The sequence below is a fragment of the Anolis sagrei genome, chromosome 2, assembly GCF_037176765.1.
Source record: "Anolis sagrei isolate rAnoSag1 chromosome 2, rAnoSag1.mat, whole genome shotgun sequence".
Lineage (NCBI taxonomy): Eukaryota > Metazoa > Chordata > Lepidosauria > Squamata > Dactyloidae > Anolis > Anolis sagrei.
In genome coordinates, this window is record NC_090022.1 from 150,037,964 (window position 1) to 150,058,236 (window position 20,273).

The 20,273-nt window shown below is 40.0% G+C and overlaps 1 protein-coding gene across 1 annotated transcript in view; it reads left to right on the top strand.

Annotated features, from left to right (window-relative positions):
* RBPMS (RNA binding protein, mRNA processing factor) overlaps nucleotides 1–20,273 on the top strand; it is a 108,062-nt gene that overhangs the window by 24,233 nt on the left and 63,556 nt on the right. Inside the window, exon 2 of the mRNA XM_060763812.2 lies at nucleotides 19,888–19,965. Within this exon, the coding sequence (XP_060619795.1) occupies nucleotides 19,888–19,965 (78 nt within the window). The remainder of the gene's footprint in view (nucleotides 1–19,887; nucleotides 19,966–20,273) is intronic.

A 20,273-nucleotide genomic window follows, 5' to 3' on the forward strand; every position in this document is an offset into this window, starting at 1 on the left:
AAGGTGAGATGAAAGTATGTTGTAGGAGGCGATGATAATATAAGAAGAGAATTATTGGTCCAGACCAGATAGGCAAGCACTTTCTTCTTCTTCAGTGCCCAGGCAAGTATCCCTGTGAAGGTGTATTATTTATTTATTTATTTATTTCTGTCCCGCTTTTCTCCCGAATTGGGACTCGAAGCGGCAAACAACAAGTAAACAAAACATACCATATATAAAAATAAACATATTCAACAGATCAAAACATATCTGATAAAAGTATCATCTGATAAAAGGTGCAAAAGTTCTAGCCCTCCTCTGACCATAGAAATAATTTCATTTGTCCTGTTTTTGCAATCCATGGACTTGTATCAGGTCCTATTCCATTACAAAGGCATCTAACAAATAGCATTCGACACCAGTGCTTTTATTATAAAGAAGATTCCTAACGGGTAGCATTTACTGACAATGTATTGTAGTTACTTTTTACTTAATATGTGTAACTGATTAATTGGTACATGATTGTACTAGTGTAGTACTACACATCAGCTAAAGCAGTGGCTCTCAACCTGTGGGTCCCCAGTTGTTTAGGCCTTCAATTGCTAGAAATCAGCTGGTAAAACTGGCTGGGATTTCTGGGTGTTGTAGGCCAAAACACCTGGGGACCCACAGGTTGAGAACCACTAAGCTAAAGCAATATATTTGTTTCATTTGTGACATATTTCTGTTTTTTAGAGAGCAAAACAGTGGCCCAGAGCCAATCTTCTTTCGAAATCCTCATGATTTTGGCTTTAAAATATGTTGTATTTCTGTGCTTAACTGAGAGGATGATGCAATATACTTGAAGACTCCAGCCTTGTTTGCCGATTATATGTTACCAAGTGGGGGCCTTCATACAGTTAAAAAGAAACCAAACTAGTTTATTATTTACAGATTATATCAAATCTAGTTTCAGAACAGTAGGCTTGTCTTCTGCCCTTGACACTCCATTTCTGGGATGGCTTGGCTATAATGTGTGGCAAACTGAATGAGGAAAGGCACCTTGCATACAGCACCAAAAAGCAAGTCAGCCAGGAGACATGAAATTTGAAAAAAAATCTAGAGTTGGAAGAGACCCCAAGGACCATCCAGTCCAGCCGCCTTCTGCCATGCAGCAATACATAATCAAAGCAGCCCCTGACAAATGGACATCCAGCCTCTGTTTAAATCAGTGGTTCCCAGCCTGTGGTCCATGAACCACCAGTGGTCCGCAAGAACTAAAACATGGTCTGTAGCCTCACCGCTACTACAGCGCTGCAATGAGAGCGACTGGTCTCGCAAAACCCTTTTGTAGTGCCGAGGCTTATTAAATATGGTTTTCTGTGGGCAAGCAGATGGTGACTACTTGATGGCATATGTTCTGCATCAGAAACCAAAGCTGGTGTGGTCTATCCAATGCTGTTTTCTGAATCAACACCCCAAATAACCACACTGAATCTAAAATTGACCAAAACCTGATTTGTAACCCTTTTAGTGCTAATGTTGGAGAGCGGTCCATGGTCAAAGTAGTCCCTAGTCATGTGGTCCCTGGTCAAAAGAAGGCCGGGAGCAAGTGGTTTAAATAATCTTCTGAGAAAGGAACTTCACTGCACTCTGAAGCAGCTTTGATACTGAAATTGCCCTTGAAAAAATGACATTTCCTGGTGTGTATATGATGGTCTCTGGAAATCTTGATGCTATATTGTCTCTTTGAAAGGCCTGGTTTCTTTTACGTTTGAAGAGGTCTTACATAACTCATAACCTGCCAAGGCACATATTTTGTTAGCATATTTTGAGTGTTTGGATGCTACTACAATCACCACCTCTTTGTCAGTCCCTAAAGGGCTGCTGTATATGCTTTGTGGGTACGTTTGGTTGGTGTTATCCCATTGTTTTATATTTTAAAAGTAAATATAAGAAGCCATTGTCTGAGGGTTTAGTTTAAATTTCTCTGCTACTTCAGTATATGACAGTGCCTTAAAAGGTCAGCAGAAGTGTGGGAAAAATGGAAATTGGCCTCAAGGTTTGTAGCTTTCACTTTTCTGTGCTTCTTCCTGGAGTATTATGATCTGTGAGTGGGGGAAAATGACGGGGGATGGATTGCTTTTAAAAATCATGCTTAATCTCTTTATTGCTTCCTGATCACTGTGTTGCAATTTCTCTTTCTCTTGCAGAGCCAGCCTCTTTGGCTGCTATTAAATCTGTTCAAGGCTCACAAGAACTTCTCACACATTTTTTTATTCCCTCTGTTATTTTCCATATCTTGGCAGCTTCATAAAAATAGACTGTGTAAACTTTGTGGCTTGGCCTGATGAAACTTTATTGAAAGTTATAGTTTATACTTGTCCCCTCCAAGGCAGTCCTAAAAATAGAAATTTTATCTGAATGTAGACATCAAATAGGACGATCCATAGCATAAGAAGAAAGTCGTTTACTCCCAGCTCATGCCTCAAATCAACTTTACCTTGAATAAAAGAATAATCATGTTTTATAGTTCAGAAGTTGGCTGACCTGGGACTGAACTTTAAAGAAAACAAGGATAATTACTAAAGAAATGCCGTTTCCCTTTGAGGCCTGCTTTCAGCTCGCTCTTCTAAGCACTTATATTTAGCATTGTGATCTCATTGTCAAACATACTCAACTTCGCTACTAATAATGGCAATAATAATAATAAAAATAAATATAAAAAATATTTAAGTTTCAGAGTGAAGGAAACATTTGAGGGAATTTTTGTCTTCCTATTTGAAAATTGTAACTGAAGGTCATGCCAGTCTTAATAACAAGCTAGAGTCCTGACTTATTAAAGGAAAGTAGCTGTACTTGCACATAACAAAACAACAAGATTCCTGTCTTACCGCAAACGAGTCCTATGGTTGGGGTACTTAACCCAGTTGCATCTACTTCTCTTAAAAGTAAGCAAGAAAACACAACTTATTGTGCCATAAATCTGGAATTATGGTTTAACATGCCCAAACAGATTGTCCATAAACCAGATTAAACTCAGGTTTGTTCTTGGTTTATTGATTCATGTGGTTTAGCTATAGCAAAGCACTCCATACTAAGTTATTAAGTTTGAGTTCTTTCACGAACGAGAGAAGCTGATGGCTAGTAGATACACTCTGGTATCCAGCTTCTGTTGTGTTTCAGTATGACATGATCCTTGTTTTATCATTGTGTGTGGATGTTGCCCGTATCTATATGTTACAGTTTGGAAAAGGGTACAAGTCCAGGAGATGTATGGAGATTGAGGGCATGTATGTTTGAATGTACTTTCCATCCAAATCAAATCTGTGCATGTGTAAAACTAGTATTTTAGTCATCTCTAAGCTTGGAACCCAACTTTTAGACATATGAGGGACCAAATGATGTTTGGCTCTCAGTGCTCACCGGTTCAGTGCCCTGGTGGTGCAATGGGTCAAATACTTGTGTTGGCAGGGTTGCTGACTGAAAGATCAGCAGTTTGAATCCGGGGAGCAGGGTGAGTTCCTGTCGTGTCAGCTCCAGCTTTTCATGTGGGGACATGAGAGAAGCCTCCCACAGGATGGTAAAACATCTGGGCGTCCCCTGGGCAATGTCCTTGCAGATGGCCAATTCTCTCACACCAGAAGCGACTTGCAGTTTCGCAAGTCGCTCTGACACATACACAAAAAAATGCTCCAGTAATGATACCCTTTTTAAAAAATGCAAATAATATTGTGTGAATGGGGATGTGATTAACTCTTTCCAAAATTGCCCTGTGCCCAGGTCTCTCAGTAGCCCTGGGAAGGAAGCTGTTTATAACAGCTTGTGAATGGATATTTTTATTAACACTAAAGCATAAAACATACACATATTTTAACTGTTTATAATTATTGTTACAATGTATTTTATTGTGTTGAATTGTTGAATTGTAGGCATCAAACGCATGCCGGTTGGAAGCTGCCCTGAGTCCCCCTTAGGGGGTTGAGAAAGGTGGGGTAGAAGCACCCCAAATAAATAAATAAATAAATAAATTTGATCTTCCAGAGAGGCCCTTCTCTCGCTCCTGCCTCCATCGCAGGTGCAACTTGTGGGGACGAGAGAGAGGGCCTTTTCTGTGGTGGTCCCCCGCTCTGGAACTCGCTCCCCAGAGAGGTTAGGCAAGCCCCCACTCTGGCAGTCTTCAGGGAGATATTGAAAACTTGGCTGTTCCAGTGTGCCTTCACTGAATGAATGTGCAATAATCCCTAGACTTGACCAGTTCTTGCAGAATGCCCTCGGAAGCACTTTACTCTTCCCGTTAGTGCAATCAACCCTACTTTATCCTTCAGTTCCCCTATTCAGATATGTTACATTGCTGTCTCACCCAGTGTTTTAATTTTTTAATTCCATTACAATTGGCCCTACCCATAGTGTTTGACTTCTGTGTTTTAAACGTCGTGATTTTATATTGTTGATGTGTTATTTATGATTGGTTTTGTATTGTTTTTTTATTTTTACAATTTACTGCTGTGTTCTGTTATATTGATGTATTGTATTGCTGGGCTTGGCCTCATGTAAGCTGCCCCTAGTCCCCTTGGGGAGATGGTAGCGGGGTATAAAGTATTATTATTATTATTATTATTAGTGAAATATAGAAATAAGGTTGATGTATGTTGATTAACATGTGACTCTACATCTCAGAATTACTTAATTGAGCAGTTTCCTGTAAATGTTGAAAATCTAGAGAGATGAATTCAAAAACATAACTTTATTAAATTGGAATATCAGTTTGCATAGTGCTCTTGTAGCATCTTTGAGACTGAGAGAAGACAGTTGGTAGCGTACGCTAAGTCTATCTATGAAAGCTAATGCTGCAACTTCTTTTTCTCAGTCTCAGAGGTGCTATAAGATTCCTTTGCATACTGTGAGAAATGAAATTGACCCTTCATGAAACAGCACCACAACTTGATGTATTTTAATCTGTTGTTTCCTTGCCTAGATCCCTAGGAAGAGGTAAGAAATAAATTCTGGTATTATCATCCTTCTCCCAGCTCTAGTCCTCTATGAAGACTAGAAATGGGAATGGGAATAGAGCCATCCCAAAATATTGATTCAGAAGAATGCAGTACTCAGAAGTGGTGACAGTGTAGGTGAAACAGCGGGATTGCACTTCCTCAGTCCTTTTCTCAGTATAGTCTGTTATAGTGCATATCACTGACACTAGGAAGTCTGTAGGAGAAATGAAAGAATTACATCAAAAAGTCCTAGATCCACATTGCTGATGAGCATGGAACTAATGCTTGCTTGCAATTTGATCTTTATCTTACTACAGAGGTGTCCTGTGACAAGGATACTATCCTCCCTCAACACATTTAGCTCTAAGATATGGCATGGGTCATTTTCAGACACTATCTCAAGAGAACCCTCTTGCAGATCTGCTTACATGCTTTGGGACATCTTTGTATCAGATGTGGAAGATCTGCACTTCTATGGACGGTTCTCGGGTGCGTTCTCAGTATGTGTGTATATCCTGAGTAGGATCTTTTAAGTGTCACCATGGCTTTGGAATTGCTGAGCATAACTGTGGAATTTACTTTTTCATGGCTGCCCTGTTGCAGGGAAAGAATAGAAATTATGAACAAGTTGCCTGTTTGTCCCCCTGTTATTGATCATCTCATTGAGGAATCTCTAATCAGTTTCTGAAAAATCTCAGGCGATCTTAGAAGACAGTTTGAAAACCACTGAAGCAAACATATGGAACAATGCTTGGATGAGCATTTCTTTGCAATTGAAAATAGGAAATACAGTGGGTCTTTCTGAGGCAAAGGCTCAAAGATTTTCCAGTTGTAGTTGACCAAAATGTTGAGAAAGTGTCAGCTAGCCAATGATACACCCCAGGGCCCATCTACACAGCACCTAAAACACTGCATTTACCGGGTTAAAAGGGGGGTGGCCACATGATGTTATCAGTGAATCCGCACAGATTCTCTGCAATGGATAAAAACACAGGGTGAAAAGGTTCCTTTTTATCCCAATTGTGGGATATTTTTTTTCTTCCTTCCCCACTGTGGAGACTGCTCCAGCCGTGTTTGCTATTTAAAAGCCCGAAATTGCTGATTAGCTGATTGGACTGTGAAACGGACACACAACTGATTTAAAGGAAGCATGAATGGAAAGCAATTTGAACTCTCTGAAACTCTTTGTTTTAAACCTTATAATATTAAACAGAGTTTGAAGAAACAAGTGGAGGAAGGAAGAATTCCAGTGGAGGGTGTTTTTGAAAAAATAATTCAAATTGTTATGATCTGAAACTCATATGCGCACATGTAAATCTGCTTATATTTATAGTAGGATATTCACAAGTGTGCACAATTATATAGACGGTCCATCACTAACAGAGTGATTTTTTATATTTTAAAAAACCCCATCGTCCACTGGATGTCCCCCATCCACCCTTCATTTTGTTCTGATACAGAGGAAGCATGTGAGGTCGGCAGGGGACCCATTCCCGGGACATTAATAGGCCTGTGTCAGCCTACAGTCAGCCACTGGGATTTTTTTAAACCCCTATGTAAAACACACATTTTTGTGCTGTTTGGAAGCGCCCCCAGATAATAAATATAGTGGTAACAAAAAGGTAAAATTAAAATGGAGTACAAAATCCATTCAGCCAAGTATTTTCATTAGCATCAGCCGGTGTGCACAATAAAATATAAGGGAGAGGCCAAGGGAAATTGTGGACATGAATCATATATCTATAAAGCAGTGGCAGGAGGAGGCATTTCAAGTCAGAAAGATTGTGAGGAGGGATAGGTTTTTCCACTCCCTCCTTGCCTAACCCTAATCCTTCCCTTAACCTTCCTCTCTTACTGATTTTCAATCTCAGAACAGCTACAGAACAATGTCAGGAGGCTGTGGGAAGGGCACTGATATTTAGTGCTCACTTCTCACCCCCACATTTTTGTGCTTGAAAACTTCCTCACTCCCTGTGCTTTTGCATCAGCAGGAGACCTGTGTTCTGTGATCCGAGGTTGCCACCAATTGACTCTTTTGATGTTGCAGGATTATAAAAGTCTAGCAATCCAGTCTGGTGGAGAATCGTATCTTATAGTATACAAAGATATAGTGCTCTCAATTGCTCTGGCACAAATGAGATATAAAATAAAAATGGAGCATTTTTTCCTAGAATTTGATATTACAGGAGACTGGATGGAAGCTGTTACATAAGATGTACAATTTTTTACAGGCTAGCATCTTGGATGTTGCAGCAGCTGCTCGTATTTTTTGAGAACCTGGTAGGTGATTCTATGGGCAAAAGTATATTGCAACTCCTACAAACCTTTTCAGTCTAGGTAGTAACAGGGAATGCAGAATTTGCAGTCCAATAACATCTTCCGGATGCATTTTGCCTTCCTCCTGTGCAAACCAGTGTAATTGCTGTTGTGCCAGCTGCAAGTACATATATGTATTCCTGGTTTTGCTCACAGATAGGGTAACACAACATGAGGCTGATATTTCAAAGAGGCAATATGTATTTAATCTCCTAAAACACACACACAAGGACAAAAATAAATCTGTATATAAAAACCACTATACATGATTACAAACAAATGTAGGTAACAAGATAACAATATTTCAGTTCAAATAAGTAAAATGCATATAATACAGAATTTAGGACAGTTGTGTGTCTTTGTATCTAATATAACATACCTTAGATAGGTATAAATCCAAGTTGTGCAAATTCAGAGGAAGTCCTGATTACTTTGTATTTTCCTCAGACTAGGCCAGTGGTCCTCAACCTGTGGGTCGCCAGATATTTTGGCTTTCAACTCCCAGAAATCCTAACAGCTGGTAAACTGGCTGGGATTTCTGGGAGCTGTAGGCCAAAACATCTGGGGATCCACATGTTAAGAACCACTGGAGTAGACCTTCTCAAATGTGCAGCTGAGATGTAATTGTGCTGCCCCACCCATGGAAGCAAAAGATGGAGAAACTCAGTTCTTTCTGCAAAGATAGGAACAGATGATGGCACAGACCCTTGAAGTCCTGATACCAAATATTAGGAGTACAGCTAAAGAAAACACTAAGTCATCGTGCCTATATATAGAATTTAAAGGCAAAACAGATTTGCCCAATTATGCCTACTTGATCAAGAGCTGGAAAATCTCTGGCCTGAAGCCAAAAACTCTGGCAAGAAGTTACAAGAATGCAAAAACATACTACCTGTAGCCCAAAAGAAAGAAGTCTCATTAAATGACAGGTGAAACTCTTCAAGGAGCTAAGAACAAATGGAGAAGCACAAGGAGATAGAATTAGGGTAAGCATCCTGAATGCAACTGTTCACTAATTTATGTACACTACAGGATCAAAGCCATGCAGTGAAAGAGAAGGAAAGCAAGTAAAAGGTCAAGCAAGAAGCCTCTTCCACAAGTTATGATGAATCAATTTAAACCAAAAGTGAGGATGCTATACAGCCATCAGGTGATTATACCACAAAATCAAGAAGAGATAAAAAGATAATGGAAACAATGTACACTGAGGAATTACAATTTTTAAAAGATGAAAGGTTGACAGATTTATTTTAAGAACTATTTGAAGAAGAAACCCACAATTTTGAGAGTGAAGTGGAAGCTATGCTTAAACCACTTGGAAGAAATAAATATAATACACAAATAGAGTTTGTTTCAAGCTATTGAATTCATACAAATTCTAGTTAAAATCTTCCAACAAATATGCAAAATAAAACATGGTCCATAGGCTAGAAATGCTCAATATACATTTCAGTACCGAATAAAGGGACACGAGGGATCACATGCCACCAGATCATTGTGTATTAGTCTCCCATGAAAGCAAAGTCAGAATCAGAATTTTAGAAAGGCATAGTTACAATTAAATAATAAGAAAATAAGACTAGCCATCACCTTTGATTTATATGACTAATAAGCAGATAATGAAAACATTGAATCAGTTACCGATTTTCCATACCTTTGTTCCATCATTAAGTAGAATGAAGTTTGCAGTCAAGAAACTAGAGGACAGTTAGGTCTTGGAAAGGCAGCTATGAAGGAAGTAGAGGGTTAGGGTTCAGATCTTCAAGTGCAAAGCTATATGACTCAGTACCGAGGGAACTGGAGGGAAGGATACTAGAGACAAAGTTGAAGTACTTTGGCCACATCATGAGGAGACAGGAAAGCCTAGAGAAGACAATTATGCTGGGGAAAGTGGAAGGAAAAAGGAAGAGGGGCCGACCAAGGGCAAGATGGATGGATGGCATCCTTGAAGTGACTGGACTGACCTTGAAGGAGCTGGGGGTGGTGATGGCCGACAGGGAGCTCTGGCGTGGGCTGGTCCATGAGGTCACAAAGAGTCGGAGACGACTGAACGAATGAACAACAACAACAACCGAAGCCAAAGTTGTTCATGCAATTATATTTGTGATTTTAATACATGGCTGTAAAAGCTGAACATTGAAAAGAGAATCAACTCATTTGAAAATTAATGCTGAAGACGAGTTCTGCAGATATTATGGACTGCCAAAAATCAAGTCCAAACTTTTTAAACCGAGACTTTGGACATGACTCAGAAAGACAATGGTTTGATAAGGTGGAAGACAGCAGGGAAAGAGTAAGGCTCTATTACAGGTGGATGGAAGTCACAGCTACCTTTTTTGAGATGGTTTATTGTATCAGTTGTGACTTCAGGAGGCATTTGCTTGAAATGTCTCTGTGTTCTGTGAATTCACAGAGGGACCACATAAAGTCACCTTATCAGTTGACTAGACCATGCACTGCTTCCCCCTCTCTCCTAAATTCGTTACTAGTGTTAATGGGGATGAATTCCCTGTGTTAACTCATATATGCAGTCTTTGTTTGAGTGAAGGGTAGTGGTTGGTAGGTGGGTGGGTGTATGGTAGCCTGAATAAGTGGTGAGGGATGATAAAAGTTGCAGTCCAACAGCATCTAGGATCATGGTTTGCCCAGCTTTGATGTAGTGGTTCTCAATGCTTATGAAATAAAGATGAAGAACTCATTTTCTGGTCTGTCTTCAGAATATTTTTTTTCAGTACATGCATATTATCTTATCCTCCTTTTAATCCTGCTGTATCTTTTCTGAGCTGTCCCTGAAAGAATAGATGGCTGGATTTATGATATTCTTTATAATAAGTAGACCTAAATATCCTAAAGACACAAGATCCCATCTGATCATGCAGGCAGCTCTAGTTAGTGCTTGGATGGGAGATTGCTAATGAATGACTGGGGCTGTAGGTCATATTTCAGAACAAGCAACTGGCAAAACCACCTCTGAGTATTCATTGCCTAAGAAAATTCCATAAAGATTCATGGGCTCACCATGAATCAATAGGAAACTTGAAGGCACTTACACGCACACACACAGGTTATTGTGGCAAACAGCCTCTGAAACCACATGCACTATTTTCCAAAACTATTTGAACCCGCTAAAGTCCAGACTTGGAACATAGTTGATGATTAACTTCAAAACGACTCATTAAAATTGAATTGTATTCTAATATTCCAAAATGTAGTCTAATGCAAAGGTTTTTGGGACTGATTTAGATTCTTCAATATTTACTTAATTTACCTATGCTGGCTTCTATTCTTTGAGATCGCAAATGAGTGTGGTTGGGCCTCCAGACTTCAAAGAACATTTTGGGGTGGAGGGGGGCAAGTAATGCTTTGTGTGTACTTTATTTTTAAGACAGCTTGGCAAACACTCACTAAACAAAAAGCATAATATTAGAGAGAGTTAATGGTTGACTTGCATTCCTTTTGCTCCCAGTATATGAAACTATGTCCATCACTATAGAGTCTTATGTTCAGTCCTTTTCCCACTGCTTTATTCATACAAATGAGTCTCTTTCTGGTAGGGAGGTTGACAACACAATTCTTGTTGTTAAATACAGAATGTGCAGACCATTAAGGGAATTGTTTGGAAAGCCAGCTTTCATGTACAGAGAACATCAGTGGAAATAGAAACCACATCTAAATATTGCAAATAAACAGAGGCCCCAGGCATTGCGTGTCATAGTGTTGGGTATCTGATGTGAGGGTGGAATGCAGGTTAAAATGTCTTGGCTCTGTGCTTATAACCCTTGGAAACACAACATCCCAGATAGTGTTGATTTACAGATGCATTGGCTTTGGCTCCTTTCTCCATTTATGGAGGTTTTGACATCTTGTCCTAAAGTTCTGGTCCTTAGCCAAAGAAATTATAAGAGATTATATGGCTCCAGCTTCCCTTAGTCCCAGGAATCTCTTTACTAGGAGTTTGTTTTCACTGTCCCCTGGTGAACTTTGTTGGATATCTTTGCAACCAACTCATTCTGGGAATATGTGGGGCAAATTCTGCCATGTTTAATGCAAATAGATTTGTCAAGTTAGTGTAACTGATCATATTTTATAAGATGAATAGTACACAGAGAAAGACATTCCATCAGTTCCATAATAATGATATTGATACAACAATAAAAATAATGTTCATGGTGAGGACAGTTACTGTCTGTGTTTGTCAGGTCTTAGAGATATAAGAAGTGTGTGTGGTATGGAAACCAACTGTTTCCTAACACTCAGAGATTTTGCTTGCTAATTGTATGTCATCACAGTTATTTGTACATGAGGATTTTATTTTTACTTACAAAAACTGTTACTTTGTTTTCGCTCCATCAAAGTTCCTTGGAGTATTTTCTGAGAGAGAATTGTTGGCCAACCAGATTAAGGTTTATAGTGCACCCAAAATTATACAGAGATGGGAGTTACGCTGGTGAAATACAGCTCATCCATAGTGCTGAACCATAGCAATCAAGGTGGAATCAAACTGCCTTAACTCTACAGTATAGAATCTATAGATGCATCCTGGGTCACCTTGGGCCAGTCAGTCTGACTCAACCTTTCATAGTGATTGTGTTTTGTATTGCTTGGGGAAAAGGCACCAAATGCAGCTGTCCACCTCTATCTGTGGATTCTGCATCAATGGATTCAACCATTCATGGCTTGAAAATGTCCCCCTCGCTAGTCCCCAAGCTAAGTCCCCCCATGTGTGACCAGGAATGCAGAAGTTGTTTTGGGATGTTCAGCTGGACAAAAGAAAAAGCTAAACTCTAGTTTACTGAAATAACAGAAAGTAAATAGAAAGAGTTAGGATGCGAATCTAAAATGTATGTTTGTATATATATTTATGTTTGTTTGTTTATACATGCACATACATGTATATGTGTGTTGGTGAGTAAGTGAAGGATCCCTTTTGTCTTTTGCTGAACCACTGTTCGTATAGGGAAGCTGATGAAGAAACACAATGTACAAACTATCTACAGACCCATTAAGAAAATCCAAAAAATGCTATGTTTAGCAAAGGACAAGAGGGATCCTCTCACCTCTGCAAGAGCCTACCATATACCATGTAGCTGTGGACAAGTCTACATAGGGACCACCAAACGCAACATTGCCGAGACACGAATCAAAGAAGATGAAAGACGCTGCAGACTAACTCAATCAGAGAAGTCAGCCATAGCAGAGCACTTGATGAACCAACCTAGACAGAGCATATTATTTGAGAACACAGAAATGCTGGACCACTCTCACAGCCACCATGTCAGACTACACAGAGAAGCCATTGAAATCCACAGGCATGTGGAAAATTTCAACAGAAAGGAGGAAACCATGAAAATGAACAAAATCTGGCTACCAATATTTTAAAAAGCCTCTAAAATCAGTACAATAAATAAATAGCAAGACTCAAAAAACATGGGAGTTGAAGATAAGAATCAATCGGGGCCAGCTAACACTTCCCAACAAAGGATTCCCCCAGACAGGAAGCAGCCAAGTCTTGAAGCTGCAAGGCTATTCAATGCTAATCAAGGAGCCCCCGGTGGCGCAGTGGGTTAAACCCCTGTGCCGGCAGGTTCAAATCCAGAGAGAGCGTGGATGAGCTCCCTCTATCAGCTCCAGCTCCTCATGCAGGGACATGAGAGAAGCCTCCCACAAGGATGATAAAATATTAAAACATCCAGGCGTCCCCTGGGCAGTGTACTTGCAGACGGCCAATTCTCTCACACCAGAAGCAACCTGCATTTCCTCAAGTTGTTCCTGACACAACCTCCCCCCAAAAAAGTGATCAATTGCAACATTCATACTTGCCTCAAACAGACAAGAGTTCTTCCTGCCACCTGGGACATTCCACATATATATAAACCCCACTTGCTTGCTTTCCAACAGACCTCACAATCTCTGAGGATGCCAGCCATAGATGTGGGTGAAATGTCAAGAGAGAATGTTTCTGGAACGTGGCCATACAGCCCGGAAAACTCAGAGCAACCCAATACCAGTCTTGCCTTGTGATGAGGGAAGATTGTTTGTTGCTCTGTAGTCCTTGAAGGTAGCATAGGAAGATGCCTTTGTAGTTTGGTGAGGCATAGAAACTCTTTGGTAGAAAAGGCTAAAAATCTCGTAAAACCATGATTCTATAGTATTCAGCCATAGCAGTTCAAAAGTTGACAAACAGCATTAATTCTACTGTGTAGATGGACCCCAAAAACTATTTCCTAAGTGCTTGGAGTTGCTAGGAATTGCAGTAACTGAAATTATTTTACTCTTAGCATAACTTGAGAGCACCAGGTTGGAGAAGGTAAAACGCTTTGACATATTGATCTTGGAATTTTGCATGAAAATGTATGCCCCTTTCCTTCTTTTACCATGTGCTGTGAAACTATAATCTCTTTGGCTTTGATTTGGCAGTAAATTGATCTTCTGTTATGGCCTTCAGCAGAACGTAGCCTCTGAAGAGGTATGGGCTCATTTGTGATAAGAACATCTCAGATAGCTCTGAAGAGGATCAAACTGAGAACAGCCCCTGAGGTTTTGAGATGGTAAAGTTCTTCCTGGGTTATTTAGATTTGCTGGCAGCTGTTAATTATTGACAGCAGTTTAGAGATTATCTGCCTTGTTCTGAATCTGGGTAGATCACTGAACTGGAAAGTGTTTTTAATAAGCTTCCAAGAGTGGCTTACCAACATTAGCTTGCTTCACCAAATTATGCTAGTTTGTACTTTAAGATGGGATATATTTCATGTAGTGTGAAGAATAAATGGTACATGAGACTTCTTGGCGATGCAGCGAGTGTGAGCCAAATCTTTAGCAGTGCTCGTGTTTTGTGTAAAGCATGCTGGGCAAAATTGTTTTTGTGGTTTTTTTTCCTGGGAAATTAAAACAATGCTGAAAAGCAAGAATTATTTATAATATTAAAAATTGTAATTGCAAACATCCAAAGGCATTTGAAAATGTTTGTTTTTTATTTCTCTGTTGCTTTTGGCAAACACATAAGGACAAAGGATATGTTGCTTTCTAGAAAACAGCATGTTTTTGGAAAAGTCTTATGGAATTTCATGATGCCAAGTTTGGGAATAATTTACCCTTGGCTAGAAGGCTACATTAATATCAGAAAGAATGTGAATAAGTGGAGGAGGGGAGAAAGGAAAGAGAAAAATGTATTTTATATGTGTATTTTACATCTGTGTATATTGCCTGTTGATTTCTGGCAACCCTATGAATTTGATAGGGTTTTCTTCAGCAATGAAGATGCAGATGTGCTTTTCCCAGTTCACTTCCTCAGAAATACAACTTTCAGCACCTGGTGTTTGTGGTAGTTTTCCATTTTAAGTACTAACCAGAGCATCCGTATACAGTATATAAAAGGAATGTGTTCTGCTTCTTGTGGATTATGATTATGTCAAGCTAAAGGATGTCACTGACTTGAAGGGCTCTTCATACTGGTTGACGGAAATGTGGGCTCAGGGGAAAATTAAATATCCTGTTTAAGTTATATGGAATAGAGAGAAGATAAAAGATCCCATGTGAAAATGAAAAACTTACCTTATTGCAGGCTCTTTTTTGAAAACCCCCTTTTTAATTTCTTCCCCTTTTTTGCTATCCCAGAGTTTCAAGGACTTGTTTTTAATGTTGAAACTAGAGCACATGTATGTTTCTCTTCTTTTTTTAATTAAAGATTCTTTAAAAGGGTAGTAGGAAAACTATCAAACCTATTTTACAACACCAGGAGCAGGGAGCTTGATGTCAAGCTGCCAGTTGCCTTTGACTCTGGGCTAAGCAAAACAGTCATTTCCTTTGAGCCACTGACTGGCCATCTTTTTGTTCTGTAGGGCCCTTCTTATTTCTCAGTGATTTAAATAATTATTGATAATATAGTTATCTGAACAGCTGATATGATCTGGATGGTACCTATCTAAAGGTGCATCTCCATTGTAGAAAGAATACAGCTCGATGCTGCTTTAATATCTGTGGCTCAATCTTGTGGAATCAAAGGAGTTATAGTTCAGTGAGTTGTTGTTATTGTTATTGTTATTATTATTATTATTATTATTGTTATTGTGTATAACCTACTTTTATCTCTTGATTGAGACATATAACACCTAGCAACATTTAAAAAACTGCAATTTAAAATGCAAAACATACAAATATTATTGGGAAGCCTGACTTGGTCACAATAGTACACGCTGTCTTTACATCTCGAATAGATGACTGCAATGCATTCTACATGGGGCTGCCTTTGAAGACTGTTAGGAAGCTTCAAGTAGTCCAACGGGTGGCAACCAGATTTCTCACCGGAGGTACAGGGAGCATACAACACCTCCACTGTCCAAGCATAATTCAAAGTGCTGGCTTTAGCCTATAAAGACGTTACCAGGCCCGGCCCAGTTTACCTGTCCGAACGTATCTCCCTCTATGAGCCAGCTAGGCAGATAAAATCTTCTGGAGAGGTCCCGTTCTTGGTCCCACCTCCTTCACAGGTGCAACTGGTGGGAACGAGAGACAGGGCATTTTCAGTGGTGGCCTCTCGGCTTTGGAAGTCCCTTCCTAGTAAAATTAGATCAGCCCCCTCCCTCCTGACCTTCAGTCAAAGGCTAAAAGACGTGGATGTGGGATCAAGCGTTCGGTTTGTAACACACTAGAGAATATGGAATAGTGCAGTGACAGTTTGGAACGGCCATGGAATGTGATTTTGGATAACGTGATTTTAAATAAGTGGTTTTAAAGTTTGACATGCTTTTAATTATTATTTTCATGGATATGTTTATTTTACTATGTATGTTTGCATGTCATTGAATAGCTGCCTATATATGTAAGCTGCCTTGAGTCTCGCGGGGTTGAGAAAGGTGGGGAACAAATACAGTACATAAATAAAATAAATAAATATTGAGATAATTATTAAACATACAAATCAATTAAATTCACTTAAAACATTGTAAAGATTGTAAAAAATAAAATAAAATCAAATACAGCAGCATCCCCACCCCGGTTCTCCTATAAAAACTTTCCTCCTTAAAAGGACTACCCGAATAAAAATATTATACAAGATGTTTAACTTTTTCTGTCATCACTTTTGGGCAAAGAAGGCTAAAGACCTTGTAAAACTAGAACTCCCAGGATTCTATAGCATTTAGTCATGACAGTTAAATTGATGGATCCCCTGGTGGCGCAGTGGGTTAAACCTTTGTGCCAGCAGGACTACTAACCCAAAGGTGCATGTGTAAAACTAGTATTTTAGTCATCTCTAAGCTTGGAACCCACCTTTTAGACATATGAGGGACCAAATGATGTTTGGCTCTCAGTGCTCACCGGTTTAGTGCCCTGGTGGTGCAATGGGTTAAATCCTTGTGCTGGCAGGGTTGCTGACTGAAAGGTTGATAGTTCGAATCTGGGGAGCAGGGTGAGCTCCCATCTGTCAGCTCCAGCTTCTCATGAGAGAAGCCTCCCACAGGATGGTAAAACATCTGGGTGTCTCCTGGGCAATGTCCTTGCAGAAGGCCAATTCTCTCACACCAGAAGCGACTTGCAGTTTCTCAAGTAGCTCCTGACATAAAAAAAAAGTTAAAGTCGTGTGAAACTGCATTAATTCAGCACTGTAGATGCAGCCCCTGACCTCCTCCCTCCTCTCTCTCGCTCTTGCTCTCTCTCTCTCTCTTTCCATGTAGCGTGTTTGAGAGAGAACCATTCACACATGAAAGAGATATATTTTGATGGCAATCTGCATTTTCCTGTTCAGGATGTCTCCCCCTCCCTCCCCCCACTTTGGATTAATGGTAGGAAGTAGAAAGTACTTTTTACCACGTGACCTCTTGATCTCCTTTTATGAGTTGTGCTTAGAATATGGAGATAGAAGGTAGTGGGTGAGGGTGTGTGTGTGTCAGTTTTCAGGTGGAGCAGTTGATTGATCTACACAGAGTGTGGACTGTTAGAAGATAGATTAGAGCAAATTGGGCCTGAACTCTTTTGAGGAGGCAAGATGACTAAACTGAGACCAAACATGAGATGACAAAACCCGTTAGAAAAGACAATGCTTGGGTGCGAGGTTGTAGTAGAAGGAGAACACCATATTACACAAGGATTGAGTCAGTCAATTAAACCGCATTCTTGAATATGCAAGACATGAGATGATGATTTTTTTTGTGTGTGTCAGGAGCGACTTGAGAAACTGCAAGTCGCTTCTGGTGTGAGAGACGTCTGCAAGGACGTTGCCCAGGAGATGCCGGGATGTTTGATGTTTTACCATCCTTGTGGGAAGCTTCTCTCATATCCCCACATGGGGAGCTGGAGCTAACAGAGGGAGCTCAATCTGTTCTCCCTGGATTCGAATCACTGACCTGTCGGTCAGCAGTCCTGCCGACATAAGGGTTTAATCCATTGTGCCACCAGGGGCTCCATGATGATGATGAGAAGTAATTTTATTTCTTACCTGCCTCTCTGCATGACTTGAGACGGGACACAATATAGTTTAAAATACAACATTCGGTAAAATAGAGATGTTGGTATCTGGGGTTCAGGAGGTCCCTCGTTTATAGAATTTCCTCCCATCAGTCAATGCCAGCTTAATAGCAAACAACTACAACATGTTGACCTAAATTGAAAGCAACCAACCTGGTTCTGGCTTCACTGTAATTGTTTCTCTTGTGAAAGTGAACAACATACATTTCTAATGCAGGCGTGGGTAAGCTGTGGCCCTGTAGTTGTTGCACTACAGATCCCATCATTCTTGCACATTGGTCAGGTTGGCTGAAACTGATTGGGTTTCAGCAGCGTATGGAGGGCTACGTGTTTAGCACCCGCCTGGCCAAAACACCAGTTCTGAAATAAGTCCCTCCTAATGCTTTGGGGCTTCTGGCATGCTGCAGAAATAATGTTTGGTTTGGTAAAGCTTGGGATAGACAAACAACAATTGCACATTTGATCTTGCTTTATCAAATGTGAGCAGACGCTTTATGAATCTGGAATAAACTTGCATTCCTAATTTGAGAGAGATTTTATTGTTGCTATCAAAAAAATCTGTTTGCAGACAGTGTGGATCAAAACACCAGGAAACAATCCTTGAGTACTTTGCGACGACAGATATCTGAAAATGAAGGACTCGGCAATCAGCATCTTTCTTAAAACAAAACAGAACCTTTGTGTGGTTCAGAGGGCAAATGGACTGGAAAACATTCTGGCTTGTTTCAGGAGGTTCTCCTGTGGCTAAAGCAGTGCTCAAGGTAGCATGTAACAAGAAAAGCTACAAAAAACAAATATCCTATTATAATGCTAGTTTAGCTCATTATTTTTTCCAGAGCTGTTGAAACCTAGGAACTTAATCTGACAAATACTATTAATAATTAAAATTATCTTGAAGGGTCAGTGAAGAGATGCTACCCCAGAGGTGCATGGGAATCCATTAAATAGAATACCTTTGAGGGGTGTTTTTTTTCTGTATCAGGAGTGACTTGAGAAACTGCAGGTCACTTCTGGTGTGAGAGAATTGGCCATCTGCAGAGATGTTGCCCAGGGGACGCCCAAATGTTTTGATGTTTTACCATCCTTCTCTCATGTCCCCGCATGGGGAGCTAGAGCTGATAGAAGGAGCTAATTCAAGCTCTCCCTGGATTCGTACCTGCGATCTGTCAGTCTTCAGTCCTTCCGGCATAAGGGTTTAACCCACTGCGCCACCGGGGGCTCCAGTCCTTGCAAATGTCTTCAGGGGAACAGTATTTGTGTTTGCTGAACTTATAAGACAGAAGTGTGAATACGCTGAAAGCCATATGGACTACATTTGGTGTCAACATAATAGTGCTCCAATGCAGTGGTCATTATGGCAGAATTAACATGATTGGTAGTTTGCATATCTTGAGAAATTCCCACCCTGGACATTCCAAAGATATATAAACCCCACTTACCTAGTTTCCAACAGACCTCGCAACCTCAGAGGATGCCTGCCATAGATGAGGGCAAAACGTCAGGAGAAAATTCTTCTGGAACATGGCCATACAGCCCAGAATACTCACAGGAACGCAGTGATTCCGGCCATGGAAGCCTTCGACAACACTTTGTGACTTCTGTTGTCTTTGAAACCACTTGTGAAGTTTGTTTTAAAAAATTGAAAAATGAATTCTAGGTGGCAGCACATGTTTGTATGGATAGATCATAACTACCAAATCTATCAGATGAATTCAGTGCAGGGCTTGGAAAATTGCATATCATAACAAGAATGCATATCCTCGGCACCTTTTTTTCAATTTGTGTAAAATTTGTTCAGATGGAATTGGTATCTTTTGAAAACAAACTCCACATTTTCATTATATGTGTGTGCTGGATTGATAGATTGTTGAATGCTCTAGATCAGTGATTCTCAACCTGTGGGTCCCCAGATGTTTTGGCTTTCAACTCCCAGAAATCCTAACAGCTAGTAAACTGGCTGGGATCTCTGGGAGTTGTAGGCCAAAACACCTGGGGACGCACAGGTTGCGAACCACTGATCTAGATTATTAAGACCATATCCTCAAACATCTTATTTACATTAGTGAAGTATCTACTGTGTGTGGCTTTCTTTAAAAAACACAGTGCTCAAAGTTTCTGTCATTTTTACCATAGATGACTTGTTTCTTTTCTAATAAAGGTACGAACACTCTTTGTCAGTGGCCTTCCTCTGGACATCAAACCTCGGGAGCTCTACCTCTTGTTCAGACCATTCAAGGTAATTTTTTTCTGTTATCGATTCCTAAAGAAGTGCTGAGACGGAAGCACCAATATATTCATTTGTATGGATATTTGTGGTTCTCCTTTCGGTTATAAATGATCGATTGCCACAGTAATATGTTCTTCTAGAGAGCCACACAGAAAGTCAGTTTTCTGGATATCTGGATTTTAAGCACTTAGATGAAGACTAACATAGTATCATATTTCAAGCATGAACTTGGCTAAGAAGACTTTCCCATGAACCAAATGTTGGCCAAGAGCCCAAGCAGAGAATAAGAGCAAATGTCATAGCAGGGTGATTAGGGT